Below are 14,441 nucleotides of genomic sequence, written 5' to 3' on the forward strand. Positions count from 1 at the left end.
AAAAGGCCCTGACCCTCGATTATTTTCTATGCCAGAAGATTCTGCCCGGAAGCACAGTGCAGTGTGAACGGTGGCTCTGTTATCTTATCAGTCACTTCACTGTTGGTTAAGTACTGTATCTAACTTCTGGATTACGAGGTTTAGCCACTGTGTAAAGATTCTTCCGCAAGGCTTTTTACACACATCCAACGTGATGGCTTGGGATCAGCTTGTAGCCAGGAGACCACCAATGTTTATTGGCAATAGGAGGTTTGGACATCCAGTGGGCGAAATCAAGTCACATCATCGGAAGTACAGTCAGCCAACACAGTGGGCAATATTTAAGGGAGGCGATGGGGTTCCCACCTGCCGATCTGAGAGCTGGTGAGAGACCCGTGATCCCTCTTTTAGGGAAGGCCCACAGAATTAAGTGCCACTCAGGCACTTAACTGGACAGCGGCGGGCCTTCCACAGGATTAAGAACCCCAGGGGCGGAGGTAAGAGCTAAGGAGCAAAGAGCTGCCAGCCAATCGGAGGCCGGCAGCTCTACTGAATAGCAGTGCCCCAGAGGAGACAGTGGCTGCTGCCTGTACCACGCCCACCCAATGCCTAGTATCATTGCCAGATCCAAGGTCACAAGGTGAGTGAAGGCAGGATGTGGGTCACATGGTGGGTGGGGTGAGAGGAATGGGAGGTAAATGTTCAGCCATGATCTTATGGGACGGTGGAGCAGGTTCAGAGGGCCGTGCGGACAACTCCTGCTCCTGTCTCTTATGTTCTAATGCCCTATTGCTTATGTAAACTGGCAGTGATTATTGTTGTCTTCCTCCCCACCTCCCCACCCCCTCATGCCAAAGTATAAATCAAATGTGAGCCCCTGTTATCTTGTCATGCATTGTTTGTGGCTGGAAGCGATACCATATTGCAAACAATATTTCTCCTCATGTGTCACTGGAGTAGCTGCTTTCTGTTTTGTGTTGTGTTATCACAGCCGGACAGCTGGCTGGAAACTCTTCCGTTGAAATGTACCGCCAGGTCCTATTAGCGGGATGCCGGTGTGTGGAGCTGGACTGCTGGAAGGGGCGTTCGACAGAGGAGGAGCCAGTCATCACTCACGGATTTACCATGACGACCGAAATATGTTTCAAGGTGAAATGTCTTTTTGTTGCTGTTGGTCTCATTAAGCTAGTTCTTAGTTCTTAAGCTAGTTAAGTTAAGTTCTTCTCTGTGGCATTAAAGTTTGCTCAGTATTGAATATCTTATTCATGCTGTTGGTTTAAAGGGACCTGAAGGGTAATTATTAGGCTATGCGATGGCTTTTTTTTTTAAGGCTTCTGACATTCAGAATCTGGGTGATTTTCAAATCTCACATCAGAACAGTTAGCTGAACACGCAGCACATGCTTAGATTGCATAATTCAAATTCAACCTACAAAGTCACATCTCTAGTTCAAAATATTAAGCTCATGCCCAGGGGTCTGGAAGCTATTGCAGCCTTCAAGTGGAAACCTTTGTGGAGACATTAAAATACTTAATTTAATTGTGTTATTGTGATTTCTTAAATGATTTTTCTTAAACCTTTCTTTTGGACACTAGAAATATAGGTTACTAAATGAATATGTTGTGATTAAATGAATAGTCCAAAAAAGTATTAGGAGCGATTTATGGGAATCTGGTGGCCAGAAGGTGCAACCAATGGGCCGTATCTCCTCACTATAATGTTACAATCTCCATAAAGATCGATAACTTTTAAAAAGAGATTTGAACTTTCAGTTGACAGCAGAAGGAATGACAGAAAATATTTCACGTTTTAAAACGTTTACTGTAACAAATGACTGAAAACACTATTGGCCAAACATTATTTTCTTTTTGTAGGGCAACTTATTCTTTAAACTACAGAAAGGAATGTTTCCTTTTTATACTTATAAGCCATCACACTCTCCATGGAACTACAGTCCTTATAGCAAAAAGTCCAAAGTCGCTGCCAGATTCCAATGGGTTCACATTTCCCTATTTCACCAAGTAGTAACTTCAAGTGACCATCTCAAGGTGCTTTCCTCAGTTTTCAGAGAGTTTTTTAAATCCACCACCAGCTATAAGGCCTGTTCTGATGATTCTTCTTCCCCTGGCCTTGCCGAGTCAAATCTTTCAGGATCCTTAGATAGCTGCAGGTCTCTTCAGCTAGAGACCATCTCCATCCCGCATCCAGCTGTGTTAGCTCGCAAAATCAAGCAGCCTTGCCTTTTTGCTGACCACACAAAACTGCTGTCTGCCTGTGATATTTATTGATATATAGGGAAGCCTGTAATCTGATCTCAAAAATGGCTTCCTCTGCCCTCTTCCTTGTGGCAATGTGAAACACATTAACCTTACACCCAGGTAGAAATGTTGATTAGCTATACTTCACACCAACTCTCTTTCACCTTAGAAGTCAGTGGACAGTTTACAGCCTTTTACATCCCAATACATTCAGGACCTTTCTTGGACTTTGGGAACCTCAGAGTATACCCATTGTGAACTCAGAGACTGCTACCATTGTCTCCAAGTGTAAATACCTTGCACGTTCTTCACAGTAGAACAATCTAAGCCTTCCTTTGATCTCTAACGATCAAAACGGTTGCACATTCTAGCTGCCAGATTCCCAAAAATCACACCAAAACATTAATTTGATCACAAAATATTCATTTGGTAACCTATATTTCTAGTGCCCAAAAGAAAGGTTTAAGCAAAATCATAAAAAACACAGACCTCGGAACAGGTCACATGACCCTCTTCATTGATCCTAAATTTAAAGATACAGGCTGGAATTTTCCAGCCCTCACGCTGGTGGGATCGTCCAGTCCTTCTGATGTGAATGGAGATTTCGATGGCTCACCGGCCCCGCCACGGTAGAGGGGTGGGAGGAGGGGTTGGGGGAGGGGGCTGGAGAATTACGGCCACAGTCCCAAAAAATAATGATCTTCTATAACTCATACCCATAACTATAAAATAGCAATTATTGTGTATCACATCACTAACATTGAAAACATCTAGCACAGGACAGCCTACAGAAGCAACAGGCACTGCATGTATTTATGATGCATTTTCAATAAAAAGTTCACCAAACATGCTCAATTTAATATGGAATAAATAACGGGGTATGGAAACCTATAGAACAAATGCTCCAATGATTGTCTGCTACCATTGTGACTTTGGTTTTGACTGACTGTCGGTAATGGCTGTAAATTCAACTACATTTATCATTTTTCTGACAGGCCACTTTGATACATAATGCCCTGATATTACAGTAAGAATATAGGTGAGATGATCAGGGCTCCCCATTATTAAGGAGTAAATCAGAAAGCAACTTCTGCTGACTGCACAAGCAAAATCTAGACATTGCTATCCAAGTTAATCTGCTCCTCCAGAAGCTTTGCTTGAACAGTATCTCACTAAGAAAGCATTGAGATACACATAATGACATGAAGTTGTAATATCTACCCCCAGATACCCTGTAAACACACCAGAAAATATTAGGGATGTCCAGTTAAGTGTAAGTAATATATTAACATCTTCATTACTGCCAAAAAAAAAATCTCTGGCTGAAAATTAGCTTTTGCAAGTTTGGATTCTCATCCGTTCAGCTTTTAATTGTTCTTGGAGACTGATAGTTTAAAACATTAAATAATTTTTTTTTTTAAAGTTTTCTTTCTTTCTCTTATCTCTTTCTGTGTTAGACCCATCTTTCTCTCCCCCTGTTTTTTTTTTGCTTTCTGTCCATGATTTCACATTGAATCAAATAGTCTATCTTACACTTCTTGTTTTAGAATCCGTGTGAAGAATTGTAACACCCAAAAGTTTTAAACCCCACCACCTGCCCCCATGATTGGATCTCCCCACCCAACCATGGTCATCAACCCTTCATACCTGCCCCGAGTCTGTCTTCGACTCCCCCCACCTCCCCACTGCCCATCATGATCACCCCCCCCCCCACAACCCCCCAAGCCGTCGTGTGCCCACCCATCCCTGCCCCCACTTACAATTCCAACCCCAGCAGCACAAACTTGCCTTCTGCTCGGCTGCAGCCATTTCTTTTTTTGCTATGATCCCCATCCAGTAGGAAGCAGAGCCCACCAGGCTGACCTCTGGACAGGGGAACCTGTTGGAAAACCACTGTATATGCTCTGACATTAAAACTCCAACTTTCAGGGAAAGCTAAAAATCCAGTCCTGACCAGAACTTCGCATGCACCATCAGGCTTGGGAATCCCACCCCAGTAGAGATTTGTGCCTTAACAAGGGTTCTTCAGTGCCTTTGGTCAAGGCGATACACAGTTGCTTGCCCTGCTCTCAAGCCTCCTGTAGAGAGCACCGTACTCTTTCGCAATTCTAACCACCGCATTGCAAAAGCCCACAGAACGTCTGTGGGCAAGTATAAGCACAGTGAATGGAAGTATCTTTATCATTTCACTGCTGGCTGTAAAATCCGGGCCAATATATTACCCTGACAGTGGGGAACTTAACTGAAGGCTTTGGGAGTCAGGTTAAGTCTGTGAGTTGCAAGTAGGAAAGTCTAGAATGTGCTCAATTTGATTTTAATCCTTCTCTGCGTACTCACGGATTTATATTTCATTGTGTACTGCCGGTGGACAGCTTATTTGAGCGGGTTAGTCCCATTCTTGATGTATTTTCGTCTGTCATCCTGGTTTGAAGTCTGCTTCCTTCCCCCACAACTTTCAGTCAGGTAGATTCAAAGGTAGGGTCCAATACAGAATTGCGTTTGACATAAACATTAACATAAATGGTTGCTCATATTTTCAAAGTGAGGTACATTATTATTGGTCAGGGCTTCTGATTTTTTACTGCCTGAACAGTTGCACTTTTATGTTTAGGTGCCTCAGATTTTTGAAGCTGCTTTGATCTGTAGAAGCTTCATAAGATACGAAGTCTACACTGGTTGATGAAAGGAGGAAAATGGTGGGCGGCATGGGAATTAAAATTATCCCCTCAAATGACAGCAAATGAAACACTTCTTTTCATTGTTTTGCAGGAAGTAATTGAAGCTATCGCTGAGTGTGCTTTTAAGACTTCTCCTTATCCAGTGATCCTCTCATTTGAAAACCATGTTGATTCGTAAGTACTTACATCAACTTTCAGTGATGGCTTATTGTTGTAATTACTATATTCGCAAGGAGGGAAAAGTAATGAAAGTGAATGAAGACACACAAAGCTAGAAATTACATTTGAAGGTATTGATCAGACCATATTTCAAACATTCATAATAGAAAGACAAACAACAACTTTCACTTAAATAGTGTCTTTAATCTAGTAACGCATCCAAAGCCTCTTTAAAATAAGTGCATTAAGGCACGCATTTACATAGCAGTCAGAGAAATACTGTTGGCACATGTTAATATTACAGCATTGTTAAAAAAGTCATCATGACGATTGGCCAATCAGATTGACGAGCAGCTCTCTGGACCTCTCTCCCGGTTGAGGGATGGAAGTTCCGCCTCCAGCCAATTAACATTCCTTGGAGCATTGGTTGGCTGCGGGGCTGCTATGATCAGCAGGGGTGCGGTCCCTGCCGACTCTTTGGGTGGTGGTGCAGGAAACCCTAACATCCAAAAAATCCAGTAGCACGGCAGTATGAGATTTCCTCATTTCCTACCATGGGTTCAGACTATGAATTTGAACTGAGGCCCCAGAGATGAAAGGTCAAGTTTCAGAGCCATTGTGGCACGGCTGTTTATCTTTTATACTGGCTGCACCAGCACATCAGTAAAGGGGGAAATGAAAGAAGTCTTGCTTGTATAAAATATTTAGGTATACAGGGAAACAGTAGTGACAGTGCATATTGAACCAACATGTAGCATCAAGGTGCACTCTCTACTTCCCACTCTACCAAGTTCCCAATCTTAACCTTTGACAGTTATCTCCCCCTGGTGTTGGGATGAGGAGAGAACAATGAATAAGGAGGCGTGAGAGCAACCCATCTGCTTTACCTCTTGTATGCAAGAGTTGGAAATGATCAACAAGGAGAGAAACTGAACAAGAACAGGGTGCTTGCTGTTAGAGGAAATGGCTTGCATTCCAGAATAAGTGAGTGTTGGTCCATGACAACTTATCTTTGTGTTCCTTCAGTCCTAAACAACAGGCCAAAATGGCAGAGTACTGCAGGTCGATATTTGGAGATGCACTGCTGATGGAAGATCTGGAAAAATATCCGGTGAGTGTATGATTCACCGTCGTTGCTGTGCAATGACCCACACTTCATAAAATCATAGATTTATAAAGCTCTGATTAGGGCACAACTGAGTGGTATGTCCAGTTCTGGTCACCACTTTAGGAAGGATGTGGGGGGCTTTCTCCCTTTATGTTTTCATGAGATGGGGGCATCGTTGGCAAGGCCAGCATTTGTTGCCCATCCCTAATTGCCCTTGAACTGAGTGGCTTGCTAGGCCATTTCAGAGAGCAGTTAAGGGTCAACCACGTTATGTGGGTCAGGAGTCACATGTAGGCCAGACCAGGTGAAAATCTAAGATTCCTTTCCCTAAAGGACATTAGTGAACCGGGCGGGTTTTTACAACAATCAATGATGGTTTCATGGTCACCATTATTAAGGCTAGCTGTTGATTCCAGATTTATTAAATGAACTTAAATTCCACCAGCTCCCATGGTGGGATTTGAACCCATGTCAGTGTTAGCCTGGGCCTCTGGATTACTAGCCCAGTGAGAGGTGCAAAGGAGATTTACCAGAGTGGCTCCAGGGATGAGGGATTTTAGCTACAACATTAGGTCGGAGGAGCTGGGGTTGTTCTCCTTGGAGCAAAGGAGGTACAGGGGAGATTTGATAAAGATTTACAAGGTTATGATAGGTGGAGATAAGGTAGACAAAGGGCAGGATTTTCGGGTCGTTGAGTGGACGCAGTGGGCGAGCCCGGTGGTGACCAGGAAACAGTTCGCCGCCCGCCATCAGCCCCCGACCACAATTTCACGCTGGCTAGCCAATTAACGGCCCTAGAACACTGTGTCAGTTTATTTTATCTATTTTTATTGTCAGGTTCTAAGGGGTTGAAACTTCCTTTTTAACAGTGTGAGACAATGCCTTTTTTTTAACCTCTGCGATTAAAGAAATGCATAGCTTTGAAGTTTACAATTTTTCAAACTATAATTTAATTTACAGACTGTTCATTGCTGGAGCAAGTATATAGTCCCCTATTCTGGTTTCCCAGCGTAATGTTCTAGGGTTGCTATGTAACATCTGCTGGTTTCTAATGTGCTTGTAACTTTTCCCGTGCTATTCCTTCAATGACTTGTGCATCATTCCTGGACTGCAATTTGCCCTCACCACAAACTTGTGCCAATCTTGACATTAGCTTGAGTTGGTTTCCCTTGCCACTCACCTGATTATTTAATTTGACTGCGGGAGTATCTCAGAGAACCAGATACTCCACTGTCTAAATGCCCTGGAGGTGCAATTCTGGACTATATGCCCATGTATTAGCAACTGTTGATGTCATTTGGATTGTCACATGTACATCACTTCTTTGCACTTTGAACCTCATTTTTATAAATGAACTAAGACAAGACAGGATAACCAGGCTTCTGACCTGTCCAGCCTGACCCACATGATGGTGACACCTTGGGCGCAGGATTTTTCAGATAGCAGGGTGTCCCACCCCATCACCCAAAGAGTCAGTGGTAAAAGCACCCCCGCTAATCACAGCAGCCACCCCCCCAATTTCATTAATTGGCTAGAGATGGGACTTGCACCCCTCACTCAGAGGGATAGGGTAGGGGTCTTGACAGAGAAACTGGGAAGTCGGGAGCACATGCTGGGGTGGGGTGGCAGACCTGGCAGGGGTCAGGTTGCGGGGGGTATCTGATCTGGAAGGGGAGCCCTTGAGATGGGCTGCCCCACTTCTCACCAGAGCAGGCTAACCTTGCCCCAAACCCTTCCCACCAGCCTTAAAATTGAGGCTACATGGGAAACGGCCCTTAAGTGGCCAACAATTGGCCACCTAAGAGTCTCAAACCCGCCCGCACCCTGTGTGTTATAAGGTCCGGGGCGGGCGAGAGGATGGCCATTTGGGGAATTTTGTTGTCCCTGCCCCTTCCCCCCCCCCTCCCCCAGCTCCCACCCTACCCTTGCAAATCCACCGGTGCGGGACCATTCGATTCTGCTCTTTGTAGAACAATATTTACACTCTCCACTCGCCCAAAGACATATTATCTCCTGGGAGAGGAGGAAAAGGAAATAAAAACCCAGCCCAGCTTCGGGGGGAGAAAAGATCTGAGAGATTCCTCTCCAATTCAATGATTGAAACCAGTCCAGCAAATAACACTGGTCCTGATAACTCGACGCGGCCCTTACCGTTTCCATAAGGCAATATCTGGCTCAGAAACAGGTTCAGCTCTCGCTTGAAGGGATTTTAATGAATCAGCTTCCAACACACCAGCTTCTGCCCCAGATGGCCATCTGTATATTGGACATGTTTCATAATTACTTTTGGGTCAGTATATACAGTAGATGGAAGAGGTCAGCTTGCTGGAAATCTCAAAGCAGCTAATATTCACTGTTGCTCGGTCAAAATACGAATATACAAACTAGGAGCAGGGGTAGGTCAGTCGGCCCTTCAAGCCTGCTCCGTCATTCAATAAGTTTGTGGCTGATCTGATTGTAACCTCACGCCTACCCCAGATTACCTTTCGTCCCCTTGTTAATCAGAATCTGTCTAACTCTGCCTTTAAAATATTCAAAGACCCTGCTTCTGCCTTTTGAGGAAGAGAGTTCCAAAGGCTCACGAACCTCTGTGACAAAAAAAAATTCTCCTCACCTCTGTCTTAAATGAACGACCCCTTATTTTTAAAAAGTGACCCCTAGTTCTATATTCTCCCACAAGAGGAAACATCCTCTCCACATCCACTCTGTCAAGATCCCTTGGGATCTTAAAGGCTTCAATCAAGTCACCTCTTAGTCTTCTAAACTCCAGTGGATGCAAGCCTAACCTGTCAAACCTTTCCGCATAAGACAACCCACCCATTCCTGATATTAGTCTAGTAAACCTTCCCTGAACTGCTTCTAATGCATTTACATCTTTGCTTAAATAAGGAGACCAATACTGTACACAATACTCCAGATGTGGTCTCATCAGTGCCCAGTACAACTGAAGCATAACCTCCCTACTTTTATATTCAATTCTCCTCACAATAAATGAATACATTCTATTAGCTTTTCTAATTATCTGCTGTACTTGCATACTAGCCTTTTGTGATTTATACACTAGGACACCAGATCCCTCTGAATCTCAGAGCTCTGCAATCTCTCACCATTTAGATATAAGCTTCTTTTTTATTCTTCCTGCCAAAATGGCCTATTTCACATTTGCCCACGTTATACTCCATTTGCCAGGTCTTTGCCCACTCACTTAACCTATCCATGTCACTTTATAGCTCCTTAGGTCCTCCTCACAACTTACTTTCCCACTTATTTTGATGTCATCAGCAAAATTAGCAACCTTACCATCTGTCCCTTCATCCAAGTCATTTATATAAATTGCAAAAAGTTGAGGCCTTGAGGCCCCAGCACTGATCCCTGTGGCACACCACTTGCTACATCCCGCTAACCAGAAAAAGATCCATTTATGGCTACCCTCTGTTTCCTGTTAGCTAGCCAATCTTCTATATTTTTTAACCCCCCTACACCATGAGCTTTTATTTTCTGCAATAACCTTTGATGTGGCACCTTATCAAATACTTTCTGGAAACTTAAGTCCAGTACATCCAGTGCTACTGGTAGCATAGTGGTAATGACACTGGACTAGTAATCCAGAGGCCCTGGTTAATGCTCTGGGGGCATGGGTTCAAATCCCACTATAGCAGCTGGTGAAATTTAAATGCAATTAATAAATCTGGAATGTAAAGCTAGCCTCAGTAATGGTGACCATGAAACTATCATCAATTGCTGTAAAAACATATCTGGTTCACTAATGTCCTTTAGGGAAATCTGACGTCTTTACCCGGTCTGGCCTACATGTGACTCCAGACCCATAGAAATGTGGTTGACTCTTAACTGCCCTCTGAAATGGCCTAGCAAGCCACTTAGTTCAAGAGGCAATTAGGGATGGGCACCTTGGCAACACCCACATACTATGAAAGAATACAAAAAAGATCATGGCATGACAAATCTCCAGGACCAGATGGTTGCCATCCCTTACTTTTGTTCTTAGAGACTATCTATACAATCTAGATGACTATATCAGTGAGGAAGGCTGCTTTGGAGAGTGGCTGTGGGTTTGGATGGGAGCATCTTCCAAACCCACGACCGCTACCATTTAGAAGGGCAAGGGCAGCAGACGCTTGGTAACACCACAGCCTGGAAGTTCTCCTCCAAGCCACTTACCATCCTGACTTGGAAATATATCGCCCATTCCTTCACTGTCACTAGTTCAAAATCCTGGAACTCCCTCCCTAACAGCACTGTGGGTGTACCTACACCACATGGACTGTAGTGGATCAAGAAGGCAGCTCACCACCACCTTCTCAAGGGCAATTAGGGATGGGCAATAAATCTGGCCTAGCCAGCGACACCCACATCCCATGAATGAATTTAAAAAAGAAGGGGCAGAGTTAGCAGTTCCATTATTTTTCTCTGCGCCTGAGGGAGAAGAGTCATACGGACTCGAAACGTTAACTCTGTTTCTCTCTCCACATGCTGCCTGACCTGCTGAGTTTCTCCAGCATTTTCTGATTTCATTTTAAAACTACATACATTAGCTTGAATATCATTATTTCAGCCCAGTTTCTAATGTATAAACCCACACCAAAAAATTGAAGTCCCATCTAAGGCTAAGTTAAAATTGGTCCCACTGCACAATTTCAAACCTGTTGATTTTTTTTTTAAAATCTGCACCTTTTTCTGAAGAAAAAGGTCACAAACAGACAGAGCTTAATGCACTGCTCAGTAAAATATTGCCACTTTGATTGTGAAAGCTCTCCCTGCCTGCAATTTGGATGTAATTATCATTTTTTAAAAATTCTCCTTTCTATCTTAGCTTGAGTCAGGAGTCCCCCTTCCGAGTCCACACGATATGATCGGTAAAATTCTTATCAAGAACAAGAAGAAGGGACACAAATCTTCGGATGGAAGTGCCAAGAAGAAGCTCAGTGAGCAAGCATCAAACACGTACAGTGACTCGTCGAGCGTCTTCGAACCCTCGTCTCCAGGAGCAGGTATGCCTGCAGACTGCTGAACCAGGAGCTTACGGTGTTGGGTATGAGGAGTTCTTGGTTCTCGATCTGGATAAGGATTGATCTTTGTAATAGGATTGAAAGGTCACCAGAAAAAAAGTGGGAAGGAGGGAAGCCATTCAGCCCATGTGCTCACCTGGAAAAAGTTTATCCCATCCCCTTCCCAGCATCTGTTTCTGCTCTTTTCTGCATCGAAGTACATTATAAGACCATAAGACATAGGAGCAGAAATTAGGCCATTCGGCCCATCGAGTCTGCTCCGCCATTCAATCATCGCTGATAAGTTTCTCAACCCCATTCTCCCGCCTTCTCCCCGTAACCTTTGATCCCCTTACCAATCAAGAACCTATCTATCTCGGTCTTAAATACACTCAATGACCTGGCCTCCACAGCCTTCTGTGGCAATGGATTCCATAGATTCACCACTCTCTGGCTAAAGAAGTTTCTCCTCATCTCTGTTCTAAAAGGTCTTCCCTTTACTCTGAGGCTGTGCCCTCGGGTCCTAGTCTCTCCTACTAATGGAAACATCTTCCCCACGTCCACTCCTATCCAGGCCTTTCAGTATTCTGTAAGTTTCAATCAGATCCCCCCCCCCTCATCCTTCTAAACTCCATCGAGTATAGACCCAGAGTCCTCAAACGTTACAAGTTAATCATTCATTCGGGAAGAGATTTTTGCCTTTCATTAAATTAAACCATTTCCCCATCCATTTCTCATGCCTCTCTTTACCATGAAGTGGGCAGTCGAAGTCCCAAAGCACAATGTGAATGTGTGATTCCACAGTTCCGCTTTATAATCCAACTGCGCTTGCTATTGACCCTGCACTCCTAGTCAGCCCACAGAAAAATTTAAACTTCATAATTTATTAACGTGTCTGTTGTTCAATGTTAATGAGGCTTGTGTCACCAGAGATTTCAGATTTCAGAAGACAGGCGAGAGGGAGAACAGGGAGTATTGGCCAGGAAGAGGGAGGAGGTCATTACAGATGGAAAGCCTTCAATGTAACTGGATACCTAAATGTGCATGTTGCTGCATGCAGTACAAATAGGGTTGCCAAGCCTCCAGGATTGACCTAAAGTCTCCAGGAGTTGAAGATCAATCTGCATGCAGAACACTGCTGTGTCCAACCCTGGGAGAAAAATCATCAGGGCATTAGAGAAAGATTAAAACAAAAGATAAAAACAAAATACTGCGGATGCTGGAAATCTGAAATAATAACAGAAAATACTGGGAAAACTCAGCAGGTCTGACAGTATCTGTGGAGAGAGAAGCAGAGTTAATATTTTGAGTCTGTATGACTCTTCTTCAGGGCCCTGAAGAGTCATATGGACTCAACGTTAACTCTGTTTCTCTCTCCATTGATGCTGTCAGACCTGCTGAGTTTTTTCAGCATTTCCTGTTTTTATTTCGTTAAAAAATATTGTTTTTCTTTGGTCGTTTTCTTTGAACATTTCTCTTTACCAGATATAGAAATATTGAAAATGGAGGTAAAAAAGGCTGTTTAGCCGAGAGTCAAGCATCATCCAATTGGGTAATGAGTCTTTTTGCTTTCCAATTGGCGTAGGAAGTCAGTACATCACAAGGATGGATGTGTTAGTCGACTAATGGCTGGAGTGTGGGGGCAAGTCCTGTGATGAGACTTCCAGGAATGCGTTTAGTCACAGTCAGTAACCCTGAGTACAAACAGAGAAATTGTTGAAGATTATTGGACTACAGTAGGCCTAGCTCCTGAGGCTCCATGATGAAGTATAGCTGAGCAACTTGGCACCAAGTGAAGTGCACAATGAGCCTGATTTCAGGAAGAAAATAATTAGGGTTCATCTCAATTTGAGACAAAGAGTACGGAAAGGAACACAGAGTGAAAGAATGAAAGAATATGAATGCAAGGAAGTAGTTATCTATACTGGAAGAGAGAAATAAATATACTAACAATATCTTATTTTCACATGTTCTGAACAGGATAAGAGCAAATAAAAATGATTATTGAGACAGCGATGAAAGCTTTAGACAGTATCTGCATGCTGCTCAAATTCAGATTTAAAAATTGGTTTTAGTAATTTGACAAACCCTCTTTCTTCAGCTATCACACACCATCTAATAATCCAAGAGAGTCGCCTTTGTCAGCAACACAAAGAAATAACAAAATTCAAAATCTTGCACCAACGCACAGACTCCTTTACACCTGTAGGTGTTCAGGACATTTTTAGGGACTCATGTTGCATAACTTGAACCTTTATGGGTTTGTCATTGGCTGCTCCAGTTTTACGAGGTGCTTTCCTCTCATGCGTTGGCCTCTTGCGGGCTTCAAGCCTTTCCTTTTAAAATCCACAGCCTCCCACGCTGTGTAAAAATGCCTTTGTTAGCAGCCACTTCTCTTGATGAGGCTATGAGGACCCTTTTGTGATGGACACAATGACTGTTAAGAGAGCAAATGTATGCAAAACTGCCCTGCTTACTAAATGGAGGTTCAGGATGTTTGCCTGCATTGAGATTGGCTCGCGATGTGCCAATTCACAATGATTGTTAAGTCCTAAGAAATTGGTGTCACTCAGGAGCAGGGGTATAGATGGTGGCCACTTATCACTTAGTTCATCATCAAACAAGAAGCTCAACACCCACACAATGTGAGCTTTCTGTAACTAGATTTTTATACAGTCAGGGGGAGTTTTAACTGGAGGTTTCTCGCAAAGAACACATTCAGTTGAATGAACTCAGTTGCTAAACATTGAGTGGCTCAGTGGATTATAACACTATTCTTTCATCTTTGGAAACTATTTCAGTCAAACTCTCCTCTCTCCCTGTCATCTATCAGGACCCGTATTGCGTTGAGTTAAGGCGTATCAGTCCATTTCCTCGTCTGCAGCTAGTCCACAGTCTGAATCAGGAATGGAAAATTTCTTCCTGATGCAGAATCTTCCTGAATTCCTGTTGTGAGATATAGGCTAAGAAAGCCTTTGCACAGTAGTGTGAAGGTAGATTTAGCATCCAGTGGAGCCATGTTGTACATTACACAGGTGTACTCAATGCTGTGAGCACTGTTTTCAAACTGCACAATTTGCTGTAATACAGGAATAACACTTCCATCGATAAGCAATATCATCCCCTGACAGGAGGACCATCCTCAGCCAGAAGCATGTTCTGCCCTATGTAGTTGGTGCCAACCTTGAAAGAGTTGTTGGTGTCAGTCAACACTATTTTGAGCAAATGAAAATGGAAGCTCAAAGTGCTGAGA

General features: G+C 43.4%; 1 protein-coding gene across 1 annotated transcript in view; it reads left to right on the forward strand.

Annotated features, from left to right (window-relative positions):
- The window catches only part of plcb1 (phospholipase C beta 1), a 315,255-nt gene that overhangs the window by 101,578 nt on the left and 199,236 nt on the right, over positions 1 to 14,441 (forward strand). Inside the window, exons 9-12 of the mRNA XM_078556434.1 lie at positions 971 to 1,128; positions 5,007 to 5,089; positions 6,101 to 6,185; positions 11,014 to 11,191. Of these exons, the coding sequence (XP_078412560.1) occupies positions 971 to 1,128; positions 5,007 to 5,089; positions 6,101 to 6,185; positions 11,014 to 11,191 (504 nt within the window). The remainder of the gene's footprint in view (positions 1 to 970; positions 1,129 to 5,006; positions 5,090 to 6,100; positions 6,186 to 11,013; positions 11,192 to 14,441) is intronic.

The sequence above is a fragment of the Cetorhinus maximus genome, chromosome 14 (assembly GCF_964194155.1).
Source record: "Cetorhinus maximus chromosome 14, sCetMax3.hap1.1, whole genome shotgun sequence".
In the NCBI taxonomy this organism is placed as follows: Eukaryota; Metazoa; Chordata; class Chondrichthyes; order Lamniformes; family Cetorhinidae; genus Cetorhinus; species Cetorhinus maximus.